We start from the raw sequence: 25,084 nt of genomic DNA on the forward strand, positions 1-25,084 counted from the left end.
TGTTTGAATTATAAACATGATGCCCTTGCTTCTGTTATTTTTCACAACAGGAATAAGAGTAAAATGATAGCCATATTGGTATAATAGAACATAATTTAAATTTTTCTTACTTTCTAGGAACACTTACCTTTTGCTGTAGTTGGGAGTATGGATGAGGTAAAAGTTGGAAAAAGGATGGTCAGAGGTCGTCAGTATCCTTGGGGAGTTTTACAAGGTAAATATATGAAAGCAAACAGACTTGGTCTGGAATGATTATACAAAATAACTGATAATTTCATTGTTTAGCAAGAGTTAACCAATATTGGCTTTGGTTAAAATGATATATTGAGACTTTAAGATTATATTTGTATAATTTTCATGTAATCTAATGTTATTTATCTAATTTTTTATAGATCTATATAAAAATAAATATAATGTCATAGTCTCAAAATATTTTAACTTGAACCAATATTTATATTTGGATAGATTATACCTGGATATTTATATTTGTTATCTAGAATCATGATGAGTTAGAATATTGTAATAGGCAGTCATATACTGTCTGGTTCTTATACTTTTGATAGTAATTATTGGGAATTGGGTTGCCTCTACCTTCACTAGTTTCCAAAATTTTTTGCTTTCTTGATACATTAGAAACATTTTAATTTATGAAAAGTACTTAAAAGCATGTTTTATGGGCATTACATTTAATTACTATATAATAAACAATACACAACATATTATAAATGATCTTCTGGTTATGACAGATATAGAAGAGAGCCTTGTGAATTTATTGGTTGATTTTTGAATATTGACTAATTCAGTCTCATAAATGTGGTACATAAACAGATTTTAATAACTAAAGTATAGGCCTTTGTGTTATCAGAATTTAGTTTAATGAAATTACTTTAGTAAAATTATAATACATTCCTTTTTAGTACTCTTAAATACCTGGAAGGTTGTTTGTAAAATACCAGCAATTATTAATGAGAAACTATACCATTAGTAATATAATATAATATAACATGTTATTTCACTGTTTCCTATATATTCTTTGGCTAATCATTTTAAAGCAAATTTCCTATCTATAAATAAACTGCCTTTAATTGAAGTGTACACATAACCATAGTTAAATGCTTCAAAGAATTATAGCTATTAATCAGATTTATCTCTTAGCTGTTATTTTAAATGTGTTTTTCATGCATGTATTCATTCAAGCATGCTCATTGAGTGCCAGAGATTGATAATGAGTATTGTGGCTTTATTGTATTTCTGCCTAGTGGAAAATGAAAATCACTGTGACTTTGTTAATCTCCGGGATGTGCTTCTTTATACAAATATGGAAGACCTGAAAGAACAAACCCATATTCAGCATTATGAATGTTACAGGTGCTACAGACTGCAGGAAATGGGCTTTACTGATGTGGCTCCAGATAACCAGACAGTTAGGTGAGTTAAGATATTGCTAGAATAAGCTTAAGAATGATTTTGGAATCTCCTACAACTGCACCTCATTTGGAAACAAGAATAACTATGCATCTCACATGCTGGACCATCTTGAATTTCTTTAAATCATCCTCAGACAGATAGAAAGACTTAGTAGAACAACATAATACAAGGGTTCATTTATATACTGATATATGAGTATCTAATTTGTGTTTAGTGTGAAATGCATATCCAAAAGAAAAACATTATTTTGATCATTTTTACATTTTATATGAAACAGAAGTTCAGGAAGGAGATTGGCAATGATTTACAAAGGCTGTAAAGGATATTGAGGGAAGGAGGAAAAACAAAAGTGTAATGTCATGGAAGGCAAGTGAAAACAGTCTAAGAGCCAGTGGTGTATTTAGCTATACTGAAGAGGAATAGGATTTGGGCTACAACAGTATGAGAGTATAGTATACCCCAGTTATATATGTCATGGTACTTTGAAGACAACCAAAATTGAACTTGCTATCTAAAATGAATCATAGTTTGAAAATTTTCTGGCTTTATTTTAATTATTTTGAGAGCCTTATGAATTAGAGGTTTCCCCAAATTTCACTGTTAAAAGATGTGAAGAAGTGTGAAATATTGAAAAGTGATAGGAACAAGAAATTACCACTATAAGCATTTCAAAATTCTAGGTCTCTTTAAATATACTCTGTATAAACCCATACGCAATATTGAACTTCACTTTTTTACATTTTGTGATAAAGGAATGTCCATTTCTATACATGAGAGAATATTGGTAAGTGTCTTTATGTGGGACTTAACATACAACATATATTTTATACATTTATTTATATTGGCATTTTAATATGAGAATAATAAAAATTTAAGTTTTCGAGAGATCTGTGAAGCCAAAAGATGGGAGTTCTATGATCAATGTCAGAAGGAAGAAGAAGAGTTGAAACAGAAATTTATGCAGCGAGTAAAGGAGAAAGAAACAACATTTAAAGAAGCTGAAAAAGAGGCAAGTATTGCTAGTCTGATATAATTTGTATTCATTTGTAGGTGTTATTAATTTGGGGGTTTTAATCTCAAGAGTTGAGTTGATGTTTTTGGAAGATATTTGCTATTCTAAAAAAAGCTATTTACCTTATAGGTTTTGAAAACAGACTTTAAACATTATACTCTGTAATTTTATTTTTTCTATAGCATGTGGATAATTTGGTTTTTAAATAATCCCTAAAATAATTTTGTAAAACCTATGTACTTTTATTTATAATGTGAATTTTCATGCATAAAGTTTGATTTGTGCCAAATTGAAACTTTGACTTCTGTGAAGAGTCGTTACTTTCTAACACTAATTCTGCACTAGAAAATTTTCTTCACTTTTATAAATAAGCACATAAATGGTGGTTAATGCAAGCCTTGATTAATTAAAGAACTTTTAGTCAGTGAATTATATGGATTCCTTTTTCATTGAATTGCACTTGGTTTCTAATGAAATGGAAAAAGAGAATATAATATAGTTTAGATTTTTTTTTGCCACCAATATATTTGGTGATGAAGGAATATATTCACATTATAAATACTTGAGGAAGGAATATATTTGCAGTTATAAATATCTTGCTCTCAAGTACATATCGTTTCAACTTAAGAAATTTAGTTTTAGTAGGAAAATATGAACTTGAACTTCCTTTTCCATAGAAACAAGGTAGTGACTAGGTCTGTGTACCAGATATCTCAGTCAGAGCAAATGAACTATAAGGAACAGGAATTCCACTACCTTAGGTATAAAGGTAAAGTTTTAGAAGTATTAAAGTGTATCTTACAGCAGCCAAGAACAGGAAACAGCTGAATCTCATGAGGACTTAAACCCAGAGTAGGAATGACCAGAAACTAAATCAAACATTTAAATTCTCTATTTCTCCCCTACCTCATTCCCATTAGTTATCGTATTTATCTCTGCATCTTCATTTTTGCTCTCTGGAGATCACTCTTCCCTCATTTTTCAAAAATATGTCCTCTCAGGAAGAACCACCACAGCCTAAAATTGATTGTGGAAATGATGAGTAGCAAAGGTTCTTAATAGGGTTTATAATGTCTGTAGAAAGAAGCAAATGAATTTCTGATATAAATAAAATAACAAGGAATCTAAAGGTACATACAGATGACAAGGTGACAGAGAAACAGGCCCACCTGGGTTTGCTCAGAATATGAATACCAATTATTTAAAACATGGTAAGTAAGTGACATTCTGAATAGCTGATCAGGAAAGTGGTGGCTAACCGAGGCAAAGTAAACTTTCTAAGCATACCTAGAAAATGGATTAGTCAGACTCAAATTACATATTTAAGTTTCTCAAATAATTAAAAACTGGTAAGTTTCTATATATCCCAGTACTATAGAGTTCAGTCTTTACATATTTGAATTTCCTACTTGTATTTTTTCACATGGTTGCCTGTTTATAATGTTTCTTAGTTTTTCTCTTATTGATTTATAGTTCTTTACACATTACAGAGTGCTCTTTAGGTATTTTTTTGTACTTTCAAGGAAGAATGTTTTTTATTAAGGTATCATTGATATACAATCTTATGAATGTTTCAAGTGAGCAACATTGTGGTTACTACATTCCCCCCTATTATCAAGTCTCCACCACATACCCATTATAGTCACTGTCCATCAGCAAAGTAAGATGCTATAGAGTCACTTCTTGTCTTCTCTATGCTATACTGCCTTCCCCGTGCCCACACTATATTATGTGTGCTAACCATAATAGCCCTTAATCCCCTTTTCCCTCACTTTCCACTGACCCTCCCTAACCCTTTTCCCTTTGGTAACCACTAGTCCACTCTTGGGTTCCATGAATCTGCTGCTCTTCTGTTCCTTCAGTTTTTGCTTTGTTGATATACTCCATAGATGAGTGAAATCATTTGGTACTCGTCTTTCTCTGCCTGGCTTATTTCACTGAGCATAACACCCTCTAGCTCCATCGATGATGTTGCAAATGATATTATTTGTTTTCTTCTTATGACTGAATAATATCTCATTGTGTATATGTACAACACCTCCTTTATCCATTCATCTACTGATGGACACTTAGGTTGCTTCCATATCTTGGCTATTGTAAACAGTTTTGATATAAATACAGGGGTGCATATGTCTTTTTTTTTCCATTTTGGCCCATTTTTAAGTATACAGTTCAATAGCAACAAGTACATTCACAATGTTGTACACCCATCACTACCATATCCAAAACTGTCTTATCAACACACACAGAACCTTTGTAGCCATTAAACGGTAACTCTCCACTTTCCCTCTCCCAGCCCCTGGTCACCACTAATTTGCTTCAGGTCTCTAGGATTCTCACTATTCTAGAAACCTGCATATGGCATCTAAGTGGAAACATACCATATTTGTACTTTGAGAATGATTTACTTCATGTAGCACAGTGCCTTCAAGGTTCATCCACATTTTAACGTGTATCAGAATTTCATTCCTTTTTGTGGCTTAGTATGGGCTATTTTTTAAACTTTTTTGTGTCATTAATCTATAATTGCATGAGGAACAATATTATGTTTACTAGATTCCCCCTTTCACCAAATCCTCCCCCCCCCCCAATACTCCATTAGTCACTGTCCAACAGAGTAGTAGGAACCTGTAAAATAACTAGTGGTCTTCTCTGTGTTGCACAGCCCTCCCCATGCCTCCCTCCCCACACACATTACAGATACTAATCATAAGGCCCCTTTTCTTCTTCCTCCCCCTTCTCCCTCCCTTCCCACCCATCTTCCCCAGGCACTTTCCCTATGGTAACTATTAGTCCTTTCTTGGGTTCTGTGATTTTCCTGCTCTTTTGTTCCTTCAGTTTTTCCTTTGTTCTTATGTTCCACATATGAGTGAAATCTTTTGGTAATTGTCTTTCTCTGCCTGGCTTATTTCACTGAGCATAATACCCTCTAGCTCCATCCATGTTGTTGCAAGTGGTAGGATATTTTTTCTTCTTATGGCTAAATAATATTCCATTGTGTACACATACCACATCTTCTTTATCCATTCATCTACTGATGGACACTTAGGTTGCTTCCATTTCTTGGCTATTGTAAATAGTGCTGTGATTAAAATAGGGGTGCATCTGTCTTTTTCAAATTGGGCTGCTGCATTCTTAGGATAAATTCCTAGAAGTGAGATTCCTGGGTCAAATGGTATTTCTATTTTGAGCATTTTGAAGAACCTCCATACTGCTTTCCATAATGGTTGAACTAATTTGCATTCCCACCAGCAGTGTAGGAGGATTCCCCTTTCTCCACAACCTCGCCAACATGTGTTGTTGTTTGTCTTTTGGATGGTGGCAATCCTTACTGGTGTGAGGTGATATCTCATTGTGGTTTTAATTTGCATTTCTCTGATGACTAGCTATGTGGAGCATCCTTTCATGTGTCTGCTGACCATCTGAATTTCTTCTTTGGAGAACTGTCTGTTCAACTACTTTGCCTATTTTTTAATTGGATTATTTGCTTTTTGTTTGTTGAGGTGCATGAGCTCTTTATATATTTTGGATGTCAACCCTTCATTGGATCTGTCATTTATGAATATATTCTCCCATACTGTAGGGTAACTTTTTGTTCTATTGATGGTGTCCTTTGCTGTACAGAAGCTTTGCAGCTTGATATAGTCCGACTTGTTCATTTTTGCTTTTGTTTCCTTTGCCCAGGGAGATATGTTCATGAAGAAGTTGCTCATGTTTATGTCGAAGAGATTTTTGCCTATGTTTTTTTCTAGGAGTTTTATGGTTTCATGACTTACATTCAGGTCTTTGATCCATTTTGAATTTACTTTTGTGTATGGGGTTAGACAGTAATCCATTTTCATTCTTTTACATATAGCTGTCCAGTTTTGCCAACACCAGCTATTGAAGAGGCTGTCATTTCCCCATTGTATGTTCATGGCTCCTTTATCATATATTAATTGACCATATATGTTTGGGTTAATGTCTGGAGACTCTATTCTCTTCCACTGGTCTGTGACTCTGTTCCATTGTGCCAGTACCACATTGTCCTGATTACTGTGGCTTTGTAGTAGAACTTGAAATTGGGGCGTGAAATTCCTCCCACTTTATTCTTCCTTCTCAGGATTGCTTTGGCTCTTCGGGGTCTTTGGTGGTTCTATATGAATTTTAGAACAATTTGTTCCAATTCTTTGAAAAATGCTGTTGGTAATTTGATAGTTATTGCATTAAATCTGTAGATTGCTTTGGGCAGGATGGCCATTTTGACAATATTAATTCTTCCTAGCCAAGAGCATGGGGTGAGGTTCCATTTATTGGTGTCCTCTTTAATTTCTCTTAAGAAAGTCTTGTAGTATTTGGGGTATAGTCTTTCACTTCCTTGGTTAGGCTTATTCCTAGGTATTATATTTTTCTTGATACAATTGTGAATGGAATTGTTTTCCTGGTTTCTTTCTATTAGTTCTTTGTTAGTGTATAGGAAAGCCTCAATTAGTGTGTATTAATTTTGTATCCTGCAACTTTCTATACTCTGATATCAGTTCTAGTAGATTTGGAGTGGAGTGTTTAGCGTTTCTTAGGCACAGTATCATGTCATCTGCAAATAGTGACAGTTTGACTCCTTCTTTACCAATCTGGATTCCTTGTATTTCTTTGTTTTGTTTAATTGCCATGGCTAAGACCTCCAGTACTATGTTGAATAACAGTGGGGAGAGTGAGCATCCCTGTCTTGTTCCCGATCTTAGAGGAAATGCTTTCAGATTCTCGCTGTTCAGTATGATGTTGGCTATGGGTTTTTCATATATGGCCTTTATTATGTTGAGGTACTTGCCCTCTCTAACCATTTTGCTGGGAGTTTTTATCATGAATGGATGTTGAATTTGTCAAATGCTGTTTCTGCGTCTATGGAGATGACCATATGATTTTTGTCCTTTTTGTTGATGTGGTGGATGATGTTGATGCATTTTCGAATGTTGTACCATCCTTGCATCCCTGAGGTGAATCCCACTTGATCATGGGGTATGATCCTTGATGTATTTTTGAATTCGGTTTGCTAATATTTTGTTGAGTATTTTGCATGTATGTTCATCAGGGATATTGGTCTGTAATTTTCTTTTTTGGTGGGGTCTTTGCCCGGTTTCAGTATTAGGGTGATGCTGGCTTCATAGAATGAGTCTGGAGGTATTCCTTCTTCTTCTATTTTTTGGACAACTTTAAGGGGAATAGTATTACGTCTTCTCCGTATGTCTGATTAAACTGCAGTAAATCCATCTGGCCCAGAAGATTTGCTCTTGGGTAGTTTTTTGATTACTGATTCAATTTCTTTGCTGGTTATTGGTTTGTTTAGATTTGCTGTTTCTTCTTTGGTCAGTCTTGGAAAGTTGTATTTTTCTAGGAAGTTGTCCATTTCTTCTAGGTTTTCCAGCTTGTTAGCATATGGTTTTTTTGCAGTATTTTCTAATAATTCTTTGTATTTCTGTGGGGCCCATCATCATTTTTCCTTTCTCATTTCTGATTCTGTTTATGTGTGTAGATTCTCTTTTTCTTTTTATAAGTCTGGCTAGGGGCTTGTCTATTTTGTCTATTTTCTTGAAGAACCAGATCTTGGTTTCATTGATTTTTTCTTGTTTTATTCTTCTCAATTTTATTTATTTCTTCTCTGATCTTTATTATGTCCCTCCTTCTGCTGACTTTAGGCCTCATTTGTTCTTCTTTTTCCTATTTTGATAATTCTGTCTTTAGACTTCATTTGGGAATGTTCTTCTTTAAATATGCCTGGAATGGTATGTACTTTCCTCTTAAAACTGCTTTTACTGTGTCCCACAGAAGTTGGAGCTTTGTGTTGTTGTTATTATTTGTTTCCATATATTTCTTGATCTGTCTTTTGATTTTTTCATTGATCCATTGATTATTTAGGAGTATGTTGTTAAGCCTCCATTTGTTTGTGAGCCTTTTTGCTTTCTTTGTATAATTTATTTCCAGTTTTATACCTTTGTGTTCTTAGAAGTTGGTTGGTAGAATTTCAATCTCTTTGAACTTACTGAGGTGCTCTTTGTGGCCTAGTGTATGATCTATTTTGGAGAATGTTCCATGTGCACTTGAGAAGAAAGTTGCTTTTGGGTGCAGATTTCCATAGATGTCTATTAGGTCCATCTGTTCTAGTGTGTTGTACAGTGCCTCTGTGTTCTTACTTATTTTCTGTCTGGTGGATCCGTCCTTTGGAGTGAGTGCTGCGTTGAAGTCTCCTAAAGCATTGCATTCTATTTCCTCCTTCAGTTCTGTTAGTATTTGTTTATATCCTCTTGTTGGTTATATCCTCTTGTTGGACTGAGCCCTTTATCATTATGCAGTGTCCAGCTTTATATCTTGTTACTTTCTTTGTTTTGAAGTCTATTTTGTCTGATACTAGTATTGCAACACCTGCTTTTTTCTCCCTGTTGTTTGCATGAAATATCTTTTCCATCCCTTGACTTAGTCTGTGAATGTCTTTGTATTTGAGGTGAGTTTCTTGTAAGCAGCATATAGATGGGTCTTGTTTTTTATCCATTCTATTACTCTGTGTTTTTTGATTGATGCATTCAGTCAATTTACATTTAGGGCAATTATTGAAAGGTATGTACTTATTGCCATGGCAGGCTTTAGGGTTGTGGTTACCAAAGGTTCAAGGTTAGCTTCTTTACTATCTTACTCTCTAACTTAACTCACTTATTGAGCTATTATAAACACGGTGTGATGATTCTTTATTTATCTCCCTTCTTATTCCTCCTCCTCCATTCTTTGTATGTTTGGTGTTTGTTTGTTTGTTTGTTTGTTTGTGTCTGTGTGTGTGTGTGTGTGTGCTCTTTTGTGTTTCCTTTGACTGCTTTTGTGTGTAGTTGATTTTATTTGTTGCCTTTAGTTAGTATTTCATTGTTCTGCTTTCTTTGTGGTGATTTTATTCTTCCTGGTGACATCTGTTTATCCTTAGGAGTGCTTCCATCTAGAGCAGTCCCTCTAAAATACACTGTAGAGGTAGTTTGTGGGAGGCAAATTCCCTCAACTTTTGCTTGGCTGGGAATTCTTTAATCCCTCCTTCATAGTTAAATGATAATTGTGCTGGATACAGTATCCTTGTTTCAAGGCCCTTCTGTTTCATTGCATTAAATATATCATTCCATTCTCTTCTGGCCTGTAAGGTTTATATTAAGAAGTCTGATGATAACCTGATGGGTTTTCCTTTGTAGGTGACCTTTTTTCTCTCTCTGGCTGCCTTTAATACTCTGTCCTTGTTTTTTATCTTTGCCATTTTAATTATTATGTGTCTTGGTGTTGTCTTCTTTGGGTCCCTTGTGTTGGGAGTTCTGTGTGCTTCCATGGTCTGAGAGGCTATTTCCTCTCCCAGTTTGGGGAAGTTTTCAGCAATTATTTCTTCAAAGACACTTTCTATCACTTTTTCTCTCTTCTTCTTCTTCTTGTACCCCTATAATGCAGATATTGTTCTGTTTCGATTGGTCAGTCACACACTTCTCTTAATAGTCTTTGATTCCTGGAGATCCTTTTATCTCTCTTCATCAGCTTCTCTGTGTTCCTGTTTTCTCATTTCTATTCCATTAATGGCCTATTGCACCTCGTCCATTCTGCTTTTAAGTCCTTCCAGAGATTGTTTTATTTCTGTATTCTCCCTAATTAGCTCTTGCATATTTCTTTGCAAGTCCATCAGCATGTTTATGACCTTTATTTTGAATTCTTTTTCAGGAATATTGGTTCAATCTATCTCCTCAGATTCCTTCTCAGGGGAGGATGTCTGGGTTAGTCTGGTCTGTATCACATTTTTCTGCCTTTTCATGGCAGTAGAGGTAGTTGTAGACAGTTGGTGCTTGTGTCAGCTGGGAGAACCAAGTCCCTTTCCACTTGCTCCTCGCCTTCCTCTCCTGGGAAAACAGCAACACCTAGCAGCTTGTGTTGGCATTTGCATGCAGACGGGGTCTCTGATTCTTGTCCGGGCCACTGTGGAGCTCTATGCGATTGCTGTGGGCATGGCCTGCCTCAGGTTGCTGCTCTGCTATGGCGGGGCCACACTGGACAGGGAATGGGCCAGAGACTGTTTATCACTGTAAGGGCCCTCAGAACTGCTCTGCCACCCTCGGGGTTAGTGCACCCAGAGTTCCCCAGGATTCCCAGCTGCTGGGCTGGATGCACTGTGATGCTTCCATCCTGCTGTGAGGCTCCTGTCCCCTTAAGACTTTCAAAAAGCACTTGCTTTTCTTTTGTTCCAGGGACACTGGCTGTGGGGACCCACTTGCAGGTTTTACTGTCCCATTTCTCTTGTATCTGGCATGCCATACACTGTGTGTCTGCACTCCCAGTGTGAATGACTAGGGCTTGGTATTTAGCAGTCCTGGGCTCCCTCTCCCTCCACACTCTGACTCCTCTCCTCCCACTGGGAGCTGGGGTGAGGGGCACACTCAGGTACTGCTGGGCCATGGCTTGTATCTTACTCCCTTCATGAGGCACTGGGTTATCACATGTGTAGATGTAGCCTGGCTATTGTCCTGTATCTCCTGTTGTATTTGTTGTATTTTCAAAAATACATATGTTTTGGGGAGGAGATTTCTGCTGTCCTTCTCACATAGCCATCTTGAACAGCCTCTTGCATATGTCTTTTTGAATCTGGGATCTTGTTTTCTTTGGGTAAATACCTAGGATTGGGATTCCTGGGTCAAACAGTATTTCTATTTTTAACTTTTTAAGGAACCTCCATATTGCTTTCCACAATGGTTGAATTAGTTTACATTCCCAACAGCAGTGTAGGAGGTTTCCCCTTTCCCACATGCTTGCCAGCATTTGCTATCCTTGTCTTTTGGATGTTAGCCATCCTAACTGGTCTGAGGTGATATCTCATTGTGGTTTAATTTGCATTTCCATCATAATTAGCAATGTGGAGCATCTTTTCGTGTGTCTGTTGGTCATCTGAATTTCTTCTTTGGAGAAGGGTCTGTTCAGATCCTCTGCCAATTTTTTAATCTGGTTATTTGCTTTTTGATTTTTGAGGTGTGTGATTTCTTTATATATTTTGGATGAGAACCCCTTATCAGATTTGCCATTTATGAATATATTCTCCCATACTTTGGAGGCCTTTTTGTTCTACTGAACAAAAAGTGTCCTTTGCTGTAAAGAAGCTTTTTAGTTTGATGTAGTCCCATTTGCACACTTTTGCTTTTGTTTCCCTTACCCAAAGAGCTGTTCATGAAAAAGTTGCCCGTGTTTATAATCAAGAGACTTTGGCTATGTTTTCATCTAAGAGTTTTATGGTTTCATGACTTACATTCAGGTCTTTGATCCATTTCAAGTTACCTTTGTGTATTGGGTTACACATTAACCCAGTTTAACTCTCTTACATAAAACTGTCCAGTATTGCCAACACCAGTTCTTGAAAAGGCTGTCATTTCTCCATTGTATATTCATGGCTCCTCTATCATATATTAATTACCCATATGTGTGTGGGTTTGTATCTGGACCCTCTATTCTAATCCATTGATCTATGGATCTCTTTTTGTGCCAGTACCAAACTGTCTTGATTACTGTGGCTTTGTAGTAGAGCTTGAAGTTGGGGAGTGTAATTCCCCCTGCTTTATTCTTCCTTATTAGTATTGTTTTGGATATTCAGGGTCTTTTGTTGTTCCATGTGAATTTTAGAACTATTTGTTCTAGTTTGTGGAAGAATGCTGTCAGTATTTTGATAGGGATTGCACTGAATCTGTGGATTGCTTTAGGCAGGATGGTCATTTTGACAATATTAATTGTTCCTACCCATGAGGATGGGATGTATTTCCACTTACTTGTATGTTCTTTAATTAATCTCATGAGTGTCTTCTGTTTTTCAGGGCATAGGTCTTTCAATACCTTGGTTAGGTTTATTCCTAGGTATTTTATTCTTTCTGATGCAATTATAAATGAAATTGTTTTCCTGATTTCCTTTCTGCTAGTTCATCATTAGTGTATAGGAATGAAACAGATGTCTGAGTATTATATTTGTATCCTGCAACTTTGCTGAATTCAGATATTAGATCTAGTAGTATGTTGGTGAATTATTTATGGTTTTTATGTACAATATCATGTCATCTGCAAACACAGACAAACTTTTTCCTTGCCAATCTGGATGCCTTTTATTTCTTTGTGTTGTCTGATTGCCATGGCTAGGACCTCCAGAACTATGTTGAATAAAAGTGAAGAGAGTGGACATACTTGTCTTTTCCCATATCTTAGAGCAAAAGCTTTCAGTTTCTCATGGTTATGTATGATGTTGGCTTTGGGTTTGTCATATTTGGCCACAATTATGTTGAGGTACTTGCCCTCTATACCCATTTTGTTGAGAGTTTTTATCATGAATGGATGTTGAATTCTGTTGAATGCTTTTTGTGTATCTCTAGAGATGATCATGTGATTTTTGTCTCTCTTTTTGTTTATTTGGTTTATAATGCCAGTGGATTTTAGAATGTTGTACTATCCTTGCATCCCTGGAACAAATCTCACCTGATCATGATGGATAATCTTTTTGATGTGTTTTTTAATTCATCTTGCTCATATTTTGTTTAGGATTTTGCATCATATGTTCATCTGGGATATTGGTCTGTAACTTTCTTTTTTTGTGGTGTCTTTGGTTTTGGTTTTAGAGTGATGCTGGACTCATAGAATGAGGTTGTAAGTATTTCCTCCTCCTCTACTTTTTGGAAAACTTTAAGGAGGATGCAAATTAGGTCTTCACTAAATGTTTGATAAAATTCAGTGGTGAAGCCATCTGGTCCAGGAGTTTTGTTCTTAGATAGTTTTTTATTACCAATTCAGTTTTGTTGCTGGTAATTGGTCTGTTCATATTTTCAGTTTCTTCCTGCATCAGCCTTGGAAGGTTGTACTTTTCTAGACATTTATCCATTTCTTCTAGGATATACAATTTGTTAGCATATAATTTTTCATAGTATTTTCTAATAATTTTTTGTATTTCTGTGGTGTATGCACTGATTTTTCATTTCTCATTTCTGATTCAGTTTATTCAGTAGGCTCATTTTTTTGATAAGTTTGGCTAGTGGTTTATCTATTTTATTTTCTTGAAGCACCACTCCTTTCATTTATTATTTCTATTGTTTTATTCTTCTCAATTTTATTTATTTTTGCTCTAGTCTTTATTACATCCCTCCTTATACTAACTTTGGGCCTCATTTATTCTTTCTCTTGTTTCATTAATTGTGACTTTAGACTGTTTATTTGGGATTGTTTTTCTTTCCTGAGTTATGCCTCTATTGCAATATACTTGCCTCTTAGCATGGCCTTCTCTGAGTCCCACACATTTTGCAGTATTGAATTATTGTTGTCATTTGTCTCCATATATTGCTTGATCTCTGTTTTTATTTTGTCATTGATCTATTGATTATTTAGGAGCATGTTAACCCTTTATGTGTTTGTGGAATTTTTTGTTTTCTTTTCATAATTTATTTTTAGTTTCACAGCTTTGTTGTCTGAGAAGCTGGTTGATGCAATTTCAATCTTTCTGAATTGCCTGAGGCTCTTTTTGTGGCCTCGTGTGTGATCTATTCTTGTAAATGTTCCATGTGCACTTGAAAAGAATGTGTATTCTGCTGCTTTTGGGTGGAGTGTTCTGTAGATGTCTATTAGGCCCATCTGTTCTAATGTGTTGTTCAATGCCTCTGTGTCCTTACTTATTTTATGTCTGGTTGATCTGTCCTTTGGACTGAGTGTTGTGTTAAAGTTTCCTTAAGTGAATGCATTACATTCTATTTCCCCATTTAGTTCTGTTAGTATTTGTTTCACATATGTAGGTACTCTTTGTTGGGTGCATAGATATTTATAATGGTTATATCCTCTTGTTGGACTGACCTCTTTATCATTATGTAATGCCTTTCTTTGTCTCTTGTTACTTTCTTTGTTTTGAAGTCTATTTTGTCTGATACAAGTACTGCAACTCCTGCGTTTTTCTCCCTATTAGTTGCATAAAATATCTTTTTCCATCCCTTCACTTTTAGTCTGTGTATGTCTTTCAGTTTGAAGTGTCTCTTGTAAGCCGCATATACATGGGTTTTGATTTTTTATCCATTCAGTGACTCTATGTCATATGATTGGTGCATTCAGACCATTTATATTTAGGGCAATTATCAATAGATATATATTTGTTATCATTGAAGGCTTTAGATTCATGGTTATTAAAGTTTCAAGGGGAGCTTCTTTACTTTCTAACAGTCTAACTTGGCTCCCTTAGTATGCTACTACAAACACAATCTAAAGATTATTTTTGTCCCCCTCTTTTCTTCTTCCTCCATTCTTTGTATGTTAGGTGTCATATTCTGTACTCTTAGTGTATCCCTTGACTGACTTTGGGGGTAGTTGATTGATTTTTACATTTGCTTATTAGTTAATTGGTCTACTTCCTTTAGTGTAGTTTTATTTTCTCTGGTGGCAGCTATTTAGCCTTAGGAGCTCTTCTACCTATAGCAGTCAAAATATAGTTTTGTAGGGACGGTTTGTGGGAGTTAAATTCTCTCAACTTTTACTTATCTGCAAACTATTCAATCCCTCCTCAAATTTAAATGATAGTCTTCCTGGGTAGAGTATTCTTAGTTTGAGGTCCTTGTGTGTCACTGTATTAAATATATCATGCCACTCCCTTCTGGCCTATAAGGTTTCTGTTGAGGAGTCTGATAATATCCTGATGGGTTTTCCTTTGTATGTGATGTTTTTTCTCTCTCTGGCTGCTTTTAATGCTCTGTTGCTATCCTTGATCTTTGCCATTTTAATTATTATATGTCTTGGTGTTGTCTTCCTTGGCTCCCTTGTGTTGGGAGATCTGTGCACCTCCATGGCCTGGAAGACTACCTACTTCCCCAGATTGGGGAAGTTCTAAATTACCTTCTGAAAGACATTTTCTATCCCTTTTCTCTCTCTTCTTCTTCTGGTACCCCTATAATGTGAATGTTGTTCACTTTGGACTGGTCACAGTTCTCTTAATATTCTTTCATTCCTAGAGATCCTTTTTTCTCTCTGTGCCTCAGCTTCTTCGTGTTCCTTTGCTCTAATTTCTATTTCATTTACTGTCTCCTTACTTCATCTAATTTACTTTTAAATGCTCCATTGTATATTTCATTTTGGATACTGCATTTTTCAAAGTTTCTGTCTCTTTCTCGAATTCCTCCCTGAAATCTTGAATACTTTTCTGTAGCTCCATAATCATGGTTTTTATTTTTATTTTTTACATCACTTTCAGGAAGATTAGTGAGTTCAGTTTCACTTGGCCCTCTTTCTGGTGTTTGTGGGTTTTTGGTCTGTACCAAGTTCTTTTGATATTTCATATTTGTAATAATAACATTTTGTAGGTGGCACCCTTTAGTGCCCAGAAGCTCTATTCCCTTGAGCTGCTGAGCCCCTGAGCAATGGTGGGGGTCACAGGCAAGTGGTGCTCTTGCCTGCTAAGAGGAAGTAGTTCTTTCTTGCTTCCTGGATGCAGTGCCTTCCTCTGCTGCCAGGGCCAGTTGGCTGTGTGTGCAGGGAAAAGCCTGTATGCTATGCTCTTGTAGGTGCCATAAGCAGGACCACCCTCTGGCTGTCCTTGTTCAATGCCAGGTACACAGGTTTGTGAACTTGTACTGGCCACAATGAAGGTGTGGCAGGCTAAGTATCATGGTGGGAGGCATCAGAGCTGTGTTGCCAGCCAGGGCATGGAGCACCTGAAAGTTCCCAACCTGCTAGGCTGAGTGCACTGGGACAATTTTGTCCACCTGCTTTCTCCTGAGCAGAAAGCTCGGTGCAATCCTTGCCCCTTTAGCAGTCCTCTCACTGTTGGGAAGTCTCTCAGAGTGCCTTCATTTCTTTTGTCCCAGAGTGACTGTTTTGGGTTCCTGCTCTCCATGAGCAGCTGGAACCTCAGTCTCTCTGAGTATTCTGCCCGTCTTAGCTTTCCAACCCCACTAATGTCCAGAGCACCATGTAATGTAGGTTCATGCTCCCATTGCAGATCTCCAGGGCTGTGTGTTCAGCAGTCCTAGGCCTCCACCCCCTCCCTGCTCCATTTCTCTTCCTCCCACTGGTGAGCTGGGATGGGGGGAGGAATTCAGTCATTCTGGATGGTGGCTTTGGTATTTTACCCTTTTCTGTGAAGTCTGCTTTTATCCCAGATGTAGGCAGTCTGGCACAGGCTTCTTTACCATTGCTCTTTTAGGATCAGTTGTATTTGCTATATTTTCATATTATATATGGTTTTGGAAGGAAGTTTCTGTCTCACCTCTCATGGCACATTCTTTTCCAATGGTCCATTTTTTAATGTATTTTTAATTCAGTTTCCTAGTATTTTGTTTAGGATTTTTGCATCTATGTTTATAAGGGACATTGGTCTATTTCTTCTTTCTCACATCTTTTTCTAGTTTTAGTATTAGAGTGATGCTGGCCTCATAGAATGAGTTTGAATGTAATCCCTCCTCTTCTGTTTTTTGGAATTCTTTAAGAAGGATGGATATCATCTCTTTCTTAAATGTTTGGCAGAATTCACCTGTGAAGCCATATGGTCCTGTGCCAGGAGCTGACCTACTCTGCCTGCCTGATGGCACAGCCCAGGAGGCCAATGGATGGATGCTGCACAGTGGACCTTCAAAGGGAAAGCTACTGATATCTCTTCTATTGCTTAATTTGACTATTCCCCTAGATTTGAATGGCCCTCATGAATCAGAAAAATCCCCTAGAGAAAGGACTGTTAGGAGCCATAGAGCAATCATAAAACTCAGCTTGTGACCCTGCACATTCCCCTCAGGCTGGTGGGTTATTACCCCTGGACTGGGAATAGAAGAAAGTTCAGGTGAATTCAGGGTACAGCTCCCAGGCTAACTTGGCCCCCAGGAGGAACAAGAGATGACCATCATGAGGTACGTGTCAGAAAAGCAGGTGGGAAAATCTTGGTAGAGTCCCCTTATGAATCATTACTATAGAAATTAAAGCATGCATTGTTATAGTCTAGATCAATAGAATGAGTGCTGCTCATTCTACTGTAAGTGGTTTCAGGGAACTATGGAAAAACATGCCCCCACAGCAAGCCTAGGTGGGAGTCCAGTTAAGCAAGTTTTAAGACACATTCAAAAGACATTATGGTGCCTTCTAGAAATTTAACCTGAGATTGGAGCAACAGAAAAATCTTGAGGAAAAGACCATATTGACCTTTCATTGTTGGGAAAGCAGTGGAACATTCTGAGAAGCAGATTATGCCATAAATCACCTAATAACACATGCTTTATGATGATTTTATGTAACGAATCCCCTATATATTGCTTGAAGTTTCTATCAATAAACAGTCCAGCTTAGCATCTTTGCTAGTGTCTGTGTCCTCACTTGCCGATGCCATTCCTCCTTCAAGGACCCCTGGACTCGCTGGAGCTGGACTCCAGCAGTCATAGACTTTTGTTTGTTGGGAGTTTTTTTTATTACTAATTAAATTTCATTACTGATAATCAGTCTCTTCAGATTTTCCATTTCTTCGTGGGTCAATCTTGTATGACTATACATTTCTAGGAATTTTTCATTTTTTCCACATTTGTCCAATTTTTAGCATATAATTTTCATATAATTTTCTTATAATTCTTTGAATTTTGGTGGTGTCAGCTGTAACTTCTCCTTTTTCAATTCTCTCTCTTTTTGTGCTTATTTTCTTGGTAAGTATGGCTATGGGTTTGTCTGTTTTGTTTACTTCTCTAAGAACTGGTTTTTTGTTTTATTTAGTTTTTGTACGTTTTCTTATTCTTTGTTATTTATCTCTGCTCTGATATTTATTATTGGTCCCTCCTTCCCTAACTTTCATCTTTCTTTGTTCTTGTCCTAGTTCCTTTAGTTGTGAGATCAGATTATTTGGGATTGTTCTTGTTTCTTGAGGTAGGCCTGTATTGTTATGTACTGCCCTCTTAGAACTGCTTCTGCTGCATCCCAAAGATTTTGAACTGTTATGTTTCTGTTTTCATTTCTCTCCATATATTGTATGATTTCTTCTTTTATTTTTCCACTGGTCCACTGATTCTTTAGAAGCATGTTGTTTCCCTTCATGTGTTTTTGGATTATTTTGCTTCATATAATTGATTTCTTATTTCATACCAATGTGGCCTGAAAAGATGCTTGATACAATTTCAGTCTTTTTAAATTTATTGAGGCTCTTTTTGTGTCCTATGTGGTCTAAATGGAGAACATTCCATATGCATTTTAGAAAAATGTGTATCCTGCTGCTTGGTGTGGAATTTTCTATCTGTACTTTAAGTCCATCTGGTCTATTGTGTTAATCAATGTCTCTGTTTCCTTATTTATTTTCTGTCTGGATGATCTATCTATTGATGTAAGTGGGGGATTAAAATATTATTATATGATTTTATTGCTGTCTTTCTCCCTTTAAATCTGTTAGTTTTTCTTTTATAAATTTAGGTGCTCCTATGTTTGATGCATGGATATTTATAATTGTTATAACCTCTTGGACTGATACTTTTATCCTTACATAATATCCTTCTCTGTCTCTTGTGATTTTCTTTGTTTTGAAATCTATTTAATCTGATATAAGTACTTCCACTCTTTCCTTTTTCTCCCTATTATTTTCATCAAATATCTTTTCCATCCCTTCACTTTCATTCTATATGTCTTTAGGTCTGAGATGAGTCTCTTTTATACAGCATATAGATGGGTCTTGTTTCTTTATCCATTCTGCCACCTGTCTTTTGATTTGTGTGTTTGGTTCATTTCCATTTAAGGTAGCTATTGATAGATATGTACATATTGCCATTTTATTATTTATTAGTTGGTTTTGTAGTTCTTTGTTCCTTTCTTCCTCTCTTATACTCTCTTTTGTGATTTGATGATTTTCCTTAGCATTATGCTTGGATTCCTTTATGGTTTTTTTTTGTGTGTGTCTATTATAGGCTTAAGATTGTGGTTACCATAAGGTTCATAGATAGTTTCCTAAATATGTAACTGCCTATATTAAGTTGATGGTTACTCAGTTTTGAACCCATTCTGAAGGTACTGCTTTTTAAATGTTCCTCCCCATACTTTATGTGTAATATGTTGTAATTTACATATCTTTTGTATAGTTGTGATTTTTTAAACTTCATACTTGCTTTGTATAATTGGGCGTATTTGTGTGCATCCTTTTATAGGCCATTAATTTCATTCCACTGTTCTATTTTTCTCTTCTTCCACTAATATATTGTCCTGATTACTGTGACTTTAGTCAGATTACCACAGTCAGTCTTTATATCAGGTAGCAGCTGTCCTCCAACTTTGTTCTTCCCCCTCAATATTATGTTGTATCTTCTGAGTCTTTTGTTTTGACAAATAAACTTTAGGGTTATTTGGTGATATCTATAAAGTAACTTGCTGGGATATTGACTGTAATGCATTGAATCTCTAGATGAAGTGGGAAGAATTAATTGACGTATTGAAAATATTGAGTCTTTCTGTCCACAAACATGAGGTATATCACCATTTATTTGTTCTGTTATTTTTTTATCATGGTCTTCCTCATACGCATTTTGTATATACTTATATTTAAGTATTTCATCTTTTGGGTGTTAATGCAATTGGCATTGTGTTTTTTATTTCAAATTCCACTATTTCATTGCAGATATATAAAAATAAATTAATTTGTGTATATTAATCTTGTATCCTGCAATCTTGGTACAATCTGTTATTAGTTCCAGAAGTATTTTTTTTATTCTTCTGGATTTTCTACATAGATGATCATGTTATCTGCAAGGACAGTTTTATATCTTCCTTACAGTCTGTATACAATTTACTTGCTCCTCTTGCCTTTTTGCATTAGCAAGGATTTCCAGGACAATGTTGAAAAGAAGTGGTAAGAGAGAACATCCTTGCCTTTTACCTGATTTGGAGGAAAAGTTTGACTTTTTCACTAGAGTAGTTAATTTTTGAGATGTTTATATATTAAGGCGGAATTTATCTTTCTCTAATTTTTATCTTCACTCTCCCATATTCAACATTTTCTCTGATTTTTTCAGTTATATATGCCACATTATCACATCTTCATTCTTTTTAGTCATTCTTCTTGCCATTGTGCCTACATGCTTATTAGGCTCTCAGAGATGAAAATGTAATCCCAAGAGCTATCTGATTGGAGCAGAAGAAATACGTCATTTAAAACCATGGACCTCAACCTTTGCTGCATAATAAACTCACCTGGAGAATATTTTAAAACACTGATGCCTGAATTTTAGCTCCAGATAGTCTGACACAATCGATCTGTGTACAGCCCAAGCACTGGGAGATTTATAAGCTTATTGAATGATTCTAATGTATACTTTGGGATGGGAAACATTAATGTTACACTGTGCTTGTGTTCTTCAAAGACATATAAGCCATTTATATTAATAAATATTAATAAATAAATAGACGTCAATATAGCAATGGAACTCCTAGCCTATTTGTTTTTCAAGAAGTTAATCAGCAAATAAACCTGTACTTCAGTTTTATGCCATGCAAACCATAACTTTTAAAAATATACTTTATTTGGAGCAGATAATCCTTTTGTTGTTGAATAAAGTCATGTCAAAGACCCAGACCTGTCTCTAATGGAATTAAAAGTGATATTATCTCCTAATATCACTAATGACTAATTTTAAGTCCCACAGATTTAATAAGACCTCACAAGTAAATAAAAAGTAACTGAATGTGGTCCTTTAAGTTATTTCTTTCTAAAATTATCCTAATTTCAGTTAATGAAGAACTTATCAGGCTTTCTTTCAAAAAGTCTTTACTAATTAAAGTATCAACAAATTTGTCCTAATCCATGCTATATTTTAATATATGTATTTTTAGTGAGCATGGATCTTTCAAGTTTATTTGGTGAGATTTGTTGGGAAATGCAGACAGAAAATGTACTTCAGAAAAACTAAAGTGTTTTAAATATGAGGGTTTTCATAGCTGTGGACTCAATGTGGACCCACTTAAAGTTTAAATCAAAAATTAAATTTCATATATGATTTTTTGCTCTGAACATGAAATTTTGAGGCTGTTATTAAGATCAAATTCTGATGATTATGTTTGATAACAGGAGAAAAGACGAGCATATTCCTGGAGATGTGCCACCATAGTGTGCTTTGAGTCACAACTGCACGTTTGTTTTACAGCTAATGGACAAGTTTGAGCATCTTAAAAGAGTCCAACAAGAGAAGACAACGAAACTTGAGAAGAAGAGAAGACAACTGGAAGAAGAAATAATGCATTTTCATAAAATGAAGGCTGCCTCTGAAACACTGCAGACTCAAATCTGCTCAAATATAAAGAAGAGTAAAGATCAGAAGAAATAGTCCTCTCTTACCATTTTGTGTGATGCCAATATTTCCATTTTGCTCTGTTAGTCTTTGATCCTATCTTCCTATGAGATTGCCTTCATAGCACTAGAAGCTCTACTACTATTTAAAATGCTTTCTTATTGCATATTCTCTTAAAATAGAATGTGATCTCCTTGAGAGAAGGTAATTTTAGATGCTATATCCTCAGTATTCATAGCAGAAGCTAGCACAGAGATGGCATTCAATAAATATTTTATAAGATAAAAAAGAAATATGTATAACAGTGCACAAAATCTTGATTTTTTTATTTAACCCTGACTGTGGCTCCAGCACACAGGTATGATTTTTTTTCTAATCTAAATACATGTAGGTGATTTGTCAGGAAGTCATAGGCATAAAATATTATGGTATAATGTCAGGGAAGAGTATAAAACCTAAATGTAATTTATTCCCACTAGGATGTTTCAACATTTTTAACAGTAAGGTATTAACAAAGTGCCACGTGGTGAAAGTTGCTTGGGCCAAGTGGGGGTGGGGGAATTGATGTGGGTCTGGTGATACCTGTTTGAGCTTCTCTAAACCTACCAATAAGGTTAAGACAAATGTAAAGGAAAGATATAACGGGCTTAGGAGACATCTGGGGAAGAATGTGAACCCTGTAGTACTCAGCCAATGAGGAACCAGGGGAGGGACTCAAGCACTAGGAAATAAATTACTGGTGCCTAACTCCCCAAGTGTGCCTGCCCACCAGACACCCGATCTTGCAAGACCATCATTAAAGCCTTGCTCCACTGTTCTCTTGGTCTCCATGTCCACTTATTGAATTTGGACCAGTGAGTGTGTTTCTCACATATAACAAACAATTTCTTAGGGCTAATTTCCCTTATCAAATTCTACTGATAGTGATTTATTGATAGTTTTTATTATTATCAAAGATTGAGTTTTTATTAGAACTCCTATACCTTATTGTTATACCTTGTAAAACTAATATTGGAATAAAAACTTCAGAAGTTAGATAGAGTCAGAGAACAATGGGAAACCATGAGCAATATTTAGATAATAATAGTATGTCTTACAATTTTGGATATATGTTAAAACTAAATTTATCATTTTAGAAAATAAGGTGGATTGTTTTTTGCCATTTCAAAATTTCCTTCTGAATATACATCCTGAAATTTCTGCATTTACAATGTCAGGACACCTGTTTGTGTGGCTGACCTTCACCATGATCCATTCTATTAAAATGCTACCATGGAGCATTTTTGTTTATTCCAAAAACATCTGGAATAGTGAACAGATATTTCCTGTTCCTAAACAATGTTTATCTCTGTTGTAATTTTATCACTGCATTCATTTCAAAGACAGCATTTTTTTCTGTGTATCAGAATATTGTAATTTAGTCTCAAAATTTTTGTGAACATATAATCTCTGATTATAATACTTCTTGAAAAAGTTTGAAATTTTGGGGACATGGACGTATATCCAGTGTTTTCTATATATGTTATTAAATCATCTTACATATTTTATAGTTTTGGGAAATAAATAAGGCTATTGTATGAAATTTCATGTAAGCTACATGGACTAGAATCTTTTTCTTAGGGTTAGAACAGTGCCTGGCACTTAGTGGCAACTGTTCATTCAATAAATAAACACAATAATAGCACATTAACCATATTCATTCAATAAAATAATAATATTACATGAACAATATTACATGCATAGATGGTTTAGTTTAGATTTTTGACTTTTAGAAGATAATTAATATAACTTGTTTCTGCTTTTCAACATGCTACTGAGTTATCCTGCTAAGGGACATTCATCTTATTTTTCTACAGTAGTCTTATTAAACTGAAGTCACCAATAATTATAACATATAATAAACAAAATTAATTGTAAAGATCACTCTTGAATATGATAATGAAGTTTTGGGGTAACTATGTCACAATCCATATTTTTCTCCATTTAATTATTTTTAGTTTTTATTGAAATATATTTTATATATAATGTTATGTTTGTTTCAAATGTACAACATAGTGATTCAACAATTATATATTATTGATCACCATTATAAGGGTAGTTACAATCTATCAACATATAAAGTATTTACAATATTATTTACTATATTCCCTCTGCTGTACTTCCATTCCCATAACTAATTTATTTTATAATTGTAAGTTTGTATATAGTTTATCAGGAATATTCACCCTAAATATAATGTGTGTGTTATTTTTCATTCATTTCCAAAAGTAGAGAACAAGTTGATTTAGTAATATAAGGCAAACATTTGCTCTTTATATAATTGTAAGTCTGGGGAGAGGAAATTCTGGGGCAAAATATCTCTAAAACCAAAATGAGTCAAAGGGAGAAATAGTTTAAAACCCATTTATTGCTTACAAACTACGGTCCAGCGCCATCTCTCTCCTGCTCCTGCTCTAGCAGAAGCAAGCAAGGACCTCCCTCTAACCTCTCAGGTTCAGATAAGCCCTTAGTTGCCCAGGTAATTACCCACTGATATGGAGATGAACTTCTCTCCACCCCTGAGAATATGTAAATGCACTAAAGCAAGGCAAGATATTCTGGAAATGTTACAATTTTACCCATAGGCCACTCCTCCAGAAATCTCGCCTTACAATCTACTCATTCCCCTCCTTCTATGATGTTCCCTGGGCGAGAAAACTGGAGCATTATGATCAGACTAATGACATACAATAACAGCAGCAATAAAATTGTTAGGCAGGAAAATACATATGAGCGGGGTGGAAAGAGAAAAAGGCCAGAAAGTCCAATAAAAAAGACTCAAAATGAATCAATTAAAGCTCAAAAAGCCAAGAACAACTTGGCTTGGAATGTTTGAATATTTCCCAGATAAAGTAAGTTACGTCAGTTATGCTGGGGTTCTTGTTTGTGGAGCCAAAGAATGAGCTTCACAGTCAAGATAGGAGAGCAAGGTGCAGGCTTTTATTTAGAGATTAAGTGGAAGGACAGAGCTCCCAGCTCATGCCAGGAGGGGACAAGAAAGTCCATAGTGGTGTGTTGTCTAGGGAGTTTTATAGACAGTTGAGGATTTTTTGAGAATGTGAAAAAGAGTTTAGGGGTATGAACTTGTTAAGAATTCCTGAATATTAAAAATTAAGTGTTAGGCTGGAGGAAGGAAAAACAAGGACATGCAAACAGAACAGAGAGATACCGTAAAAGGAGAACAGACCAGACCCCAAGGTCCATGATTTATATGGAAAGGAGACAGCTCTTCCTGAATTCCATCCTTCTGATGTGCCAACTAAGAGCTGGATGTCAGCTTCCTCCCGCTTGGAAGGAAATAAAGTTTCTAGTTGTCTATCATGTCACCTTTAGCCAA

General features: G+C 35.7%; 1 protein-coding gene across 5 annotated transcripts in view; it reads left to right on the forward strand.

The window, feature by feature from the left end:
* The window catches only part of SEPTIN14 (septin 14), a 234,356-nt gene extending 210,607 nt beyond the window's left edge, over window positions 1-23,749 (forward strand). For 4 of the 5 annotated variants that reach the window (XM_073215254.1, XM_037003112.2, XM_037003113.2 and 1 more), the window contains 4 exons: window positions 118-214; window positions 1,260-1,428; window positions 2,305-2,437; window positions 21,565-23,749. In XM_073215254.1, coding sequence (XP_073071355.1) covers window positions 118-214; window positions 1,260-1,428; window positions 2,305-2,437; window positions 21,565-21,744 — 579 coding nt within the window. In that variant the 3' untranslated portion in view covers window positions 21,745-23,749. The remainder of the gene's footprint in view (window positions 1-117; window positions 215-1,259; window positions 1,429-2,304; window positions 2,438-21,564) is intronic. The other variant, XM_037003114.2, reaches the window with a different exon arrangement.
* Window positions 23,750-25,084: the final 1,335 nt, after the last annotated feature.

This window comes from Manis javanica, chromosome 10, assembly GCF_040802235.1.
Source record: "Manis javanica isolate MJ-LG chromosome 10, MJ_LKY, whole genome shotgun sequence".
NCBI classification, from domain to species: Eukaryota; Metazoa; Chordata; class Mammalia; order Pholidota; family Manidae; genus Manis; species Manis javanica.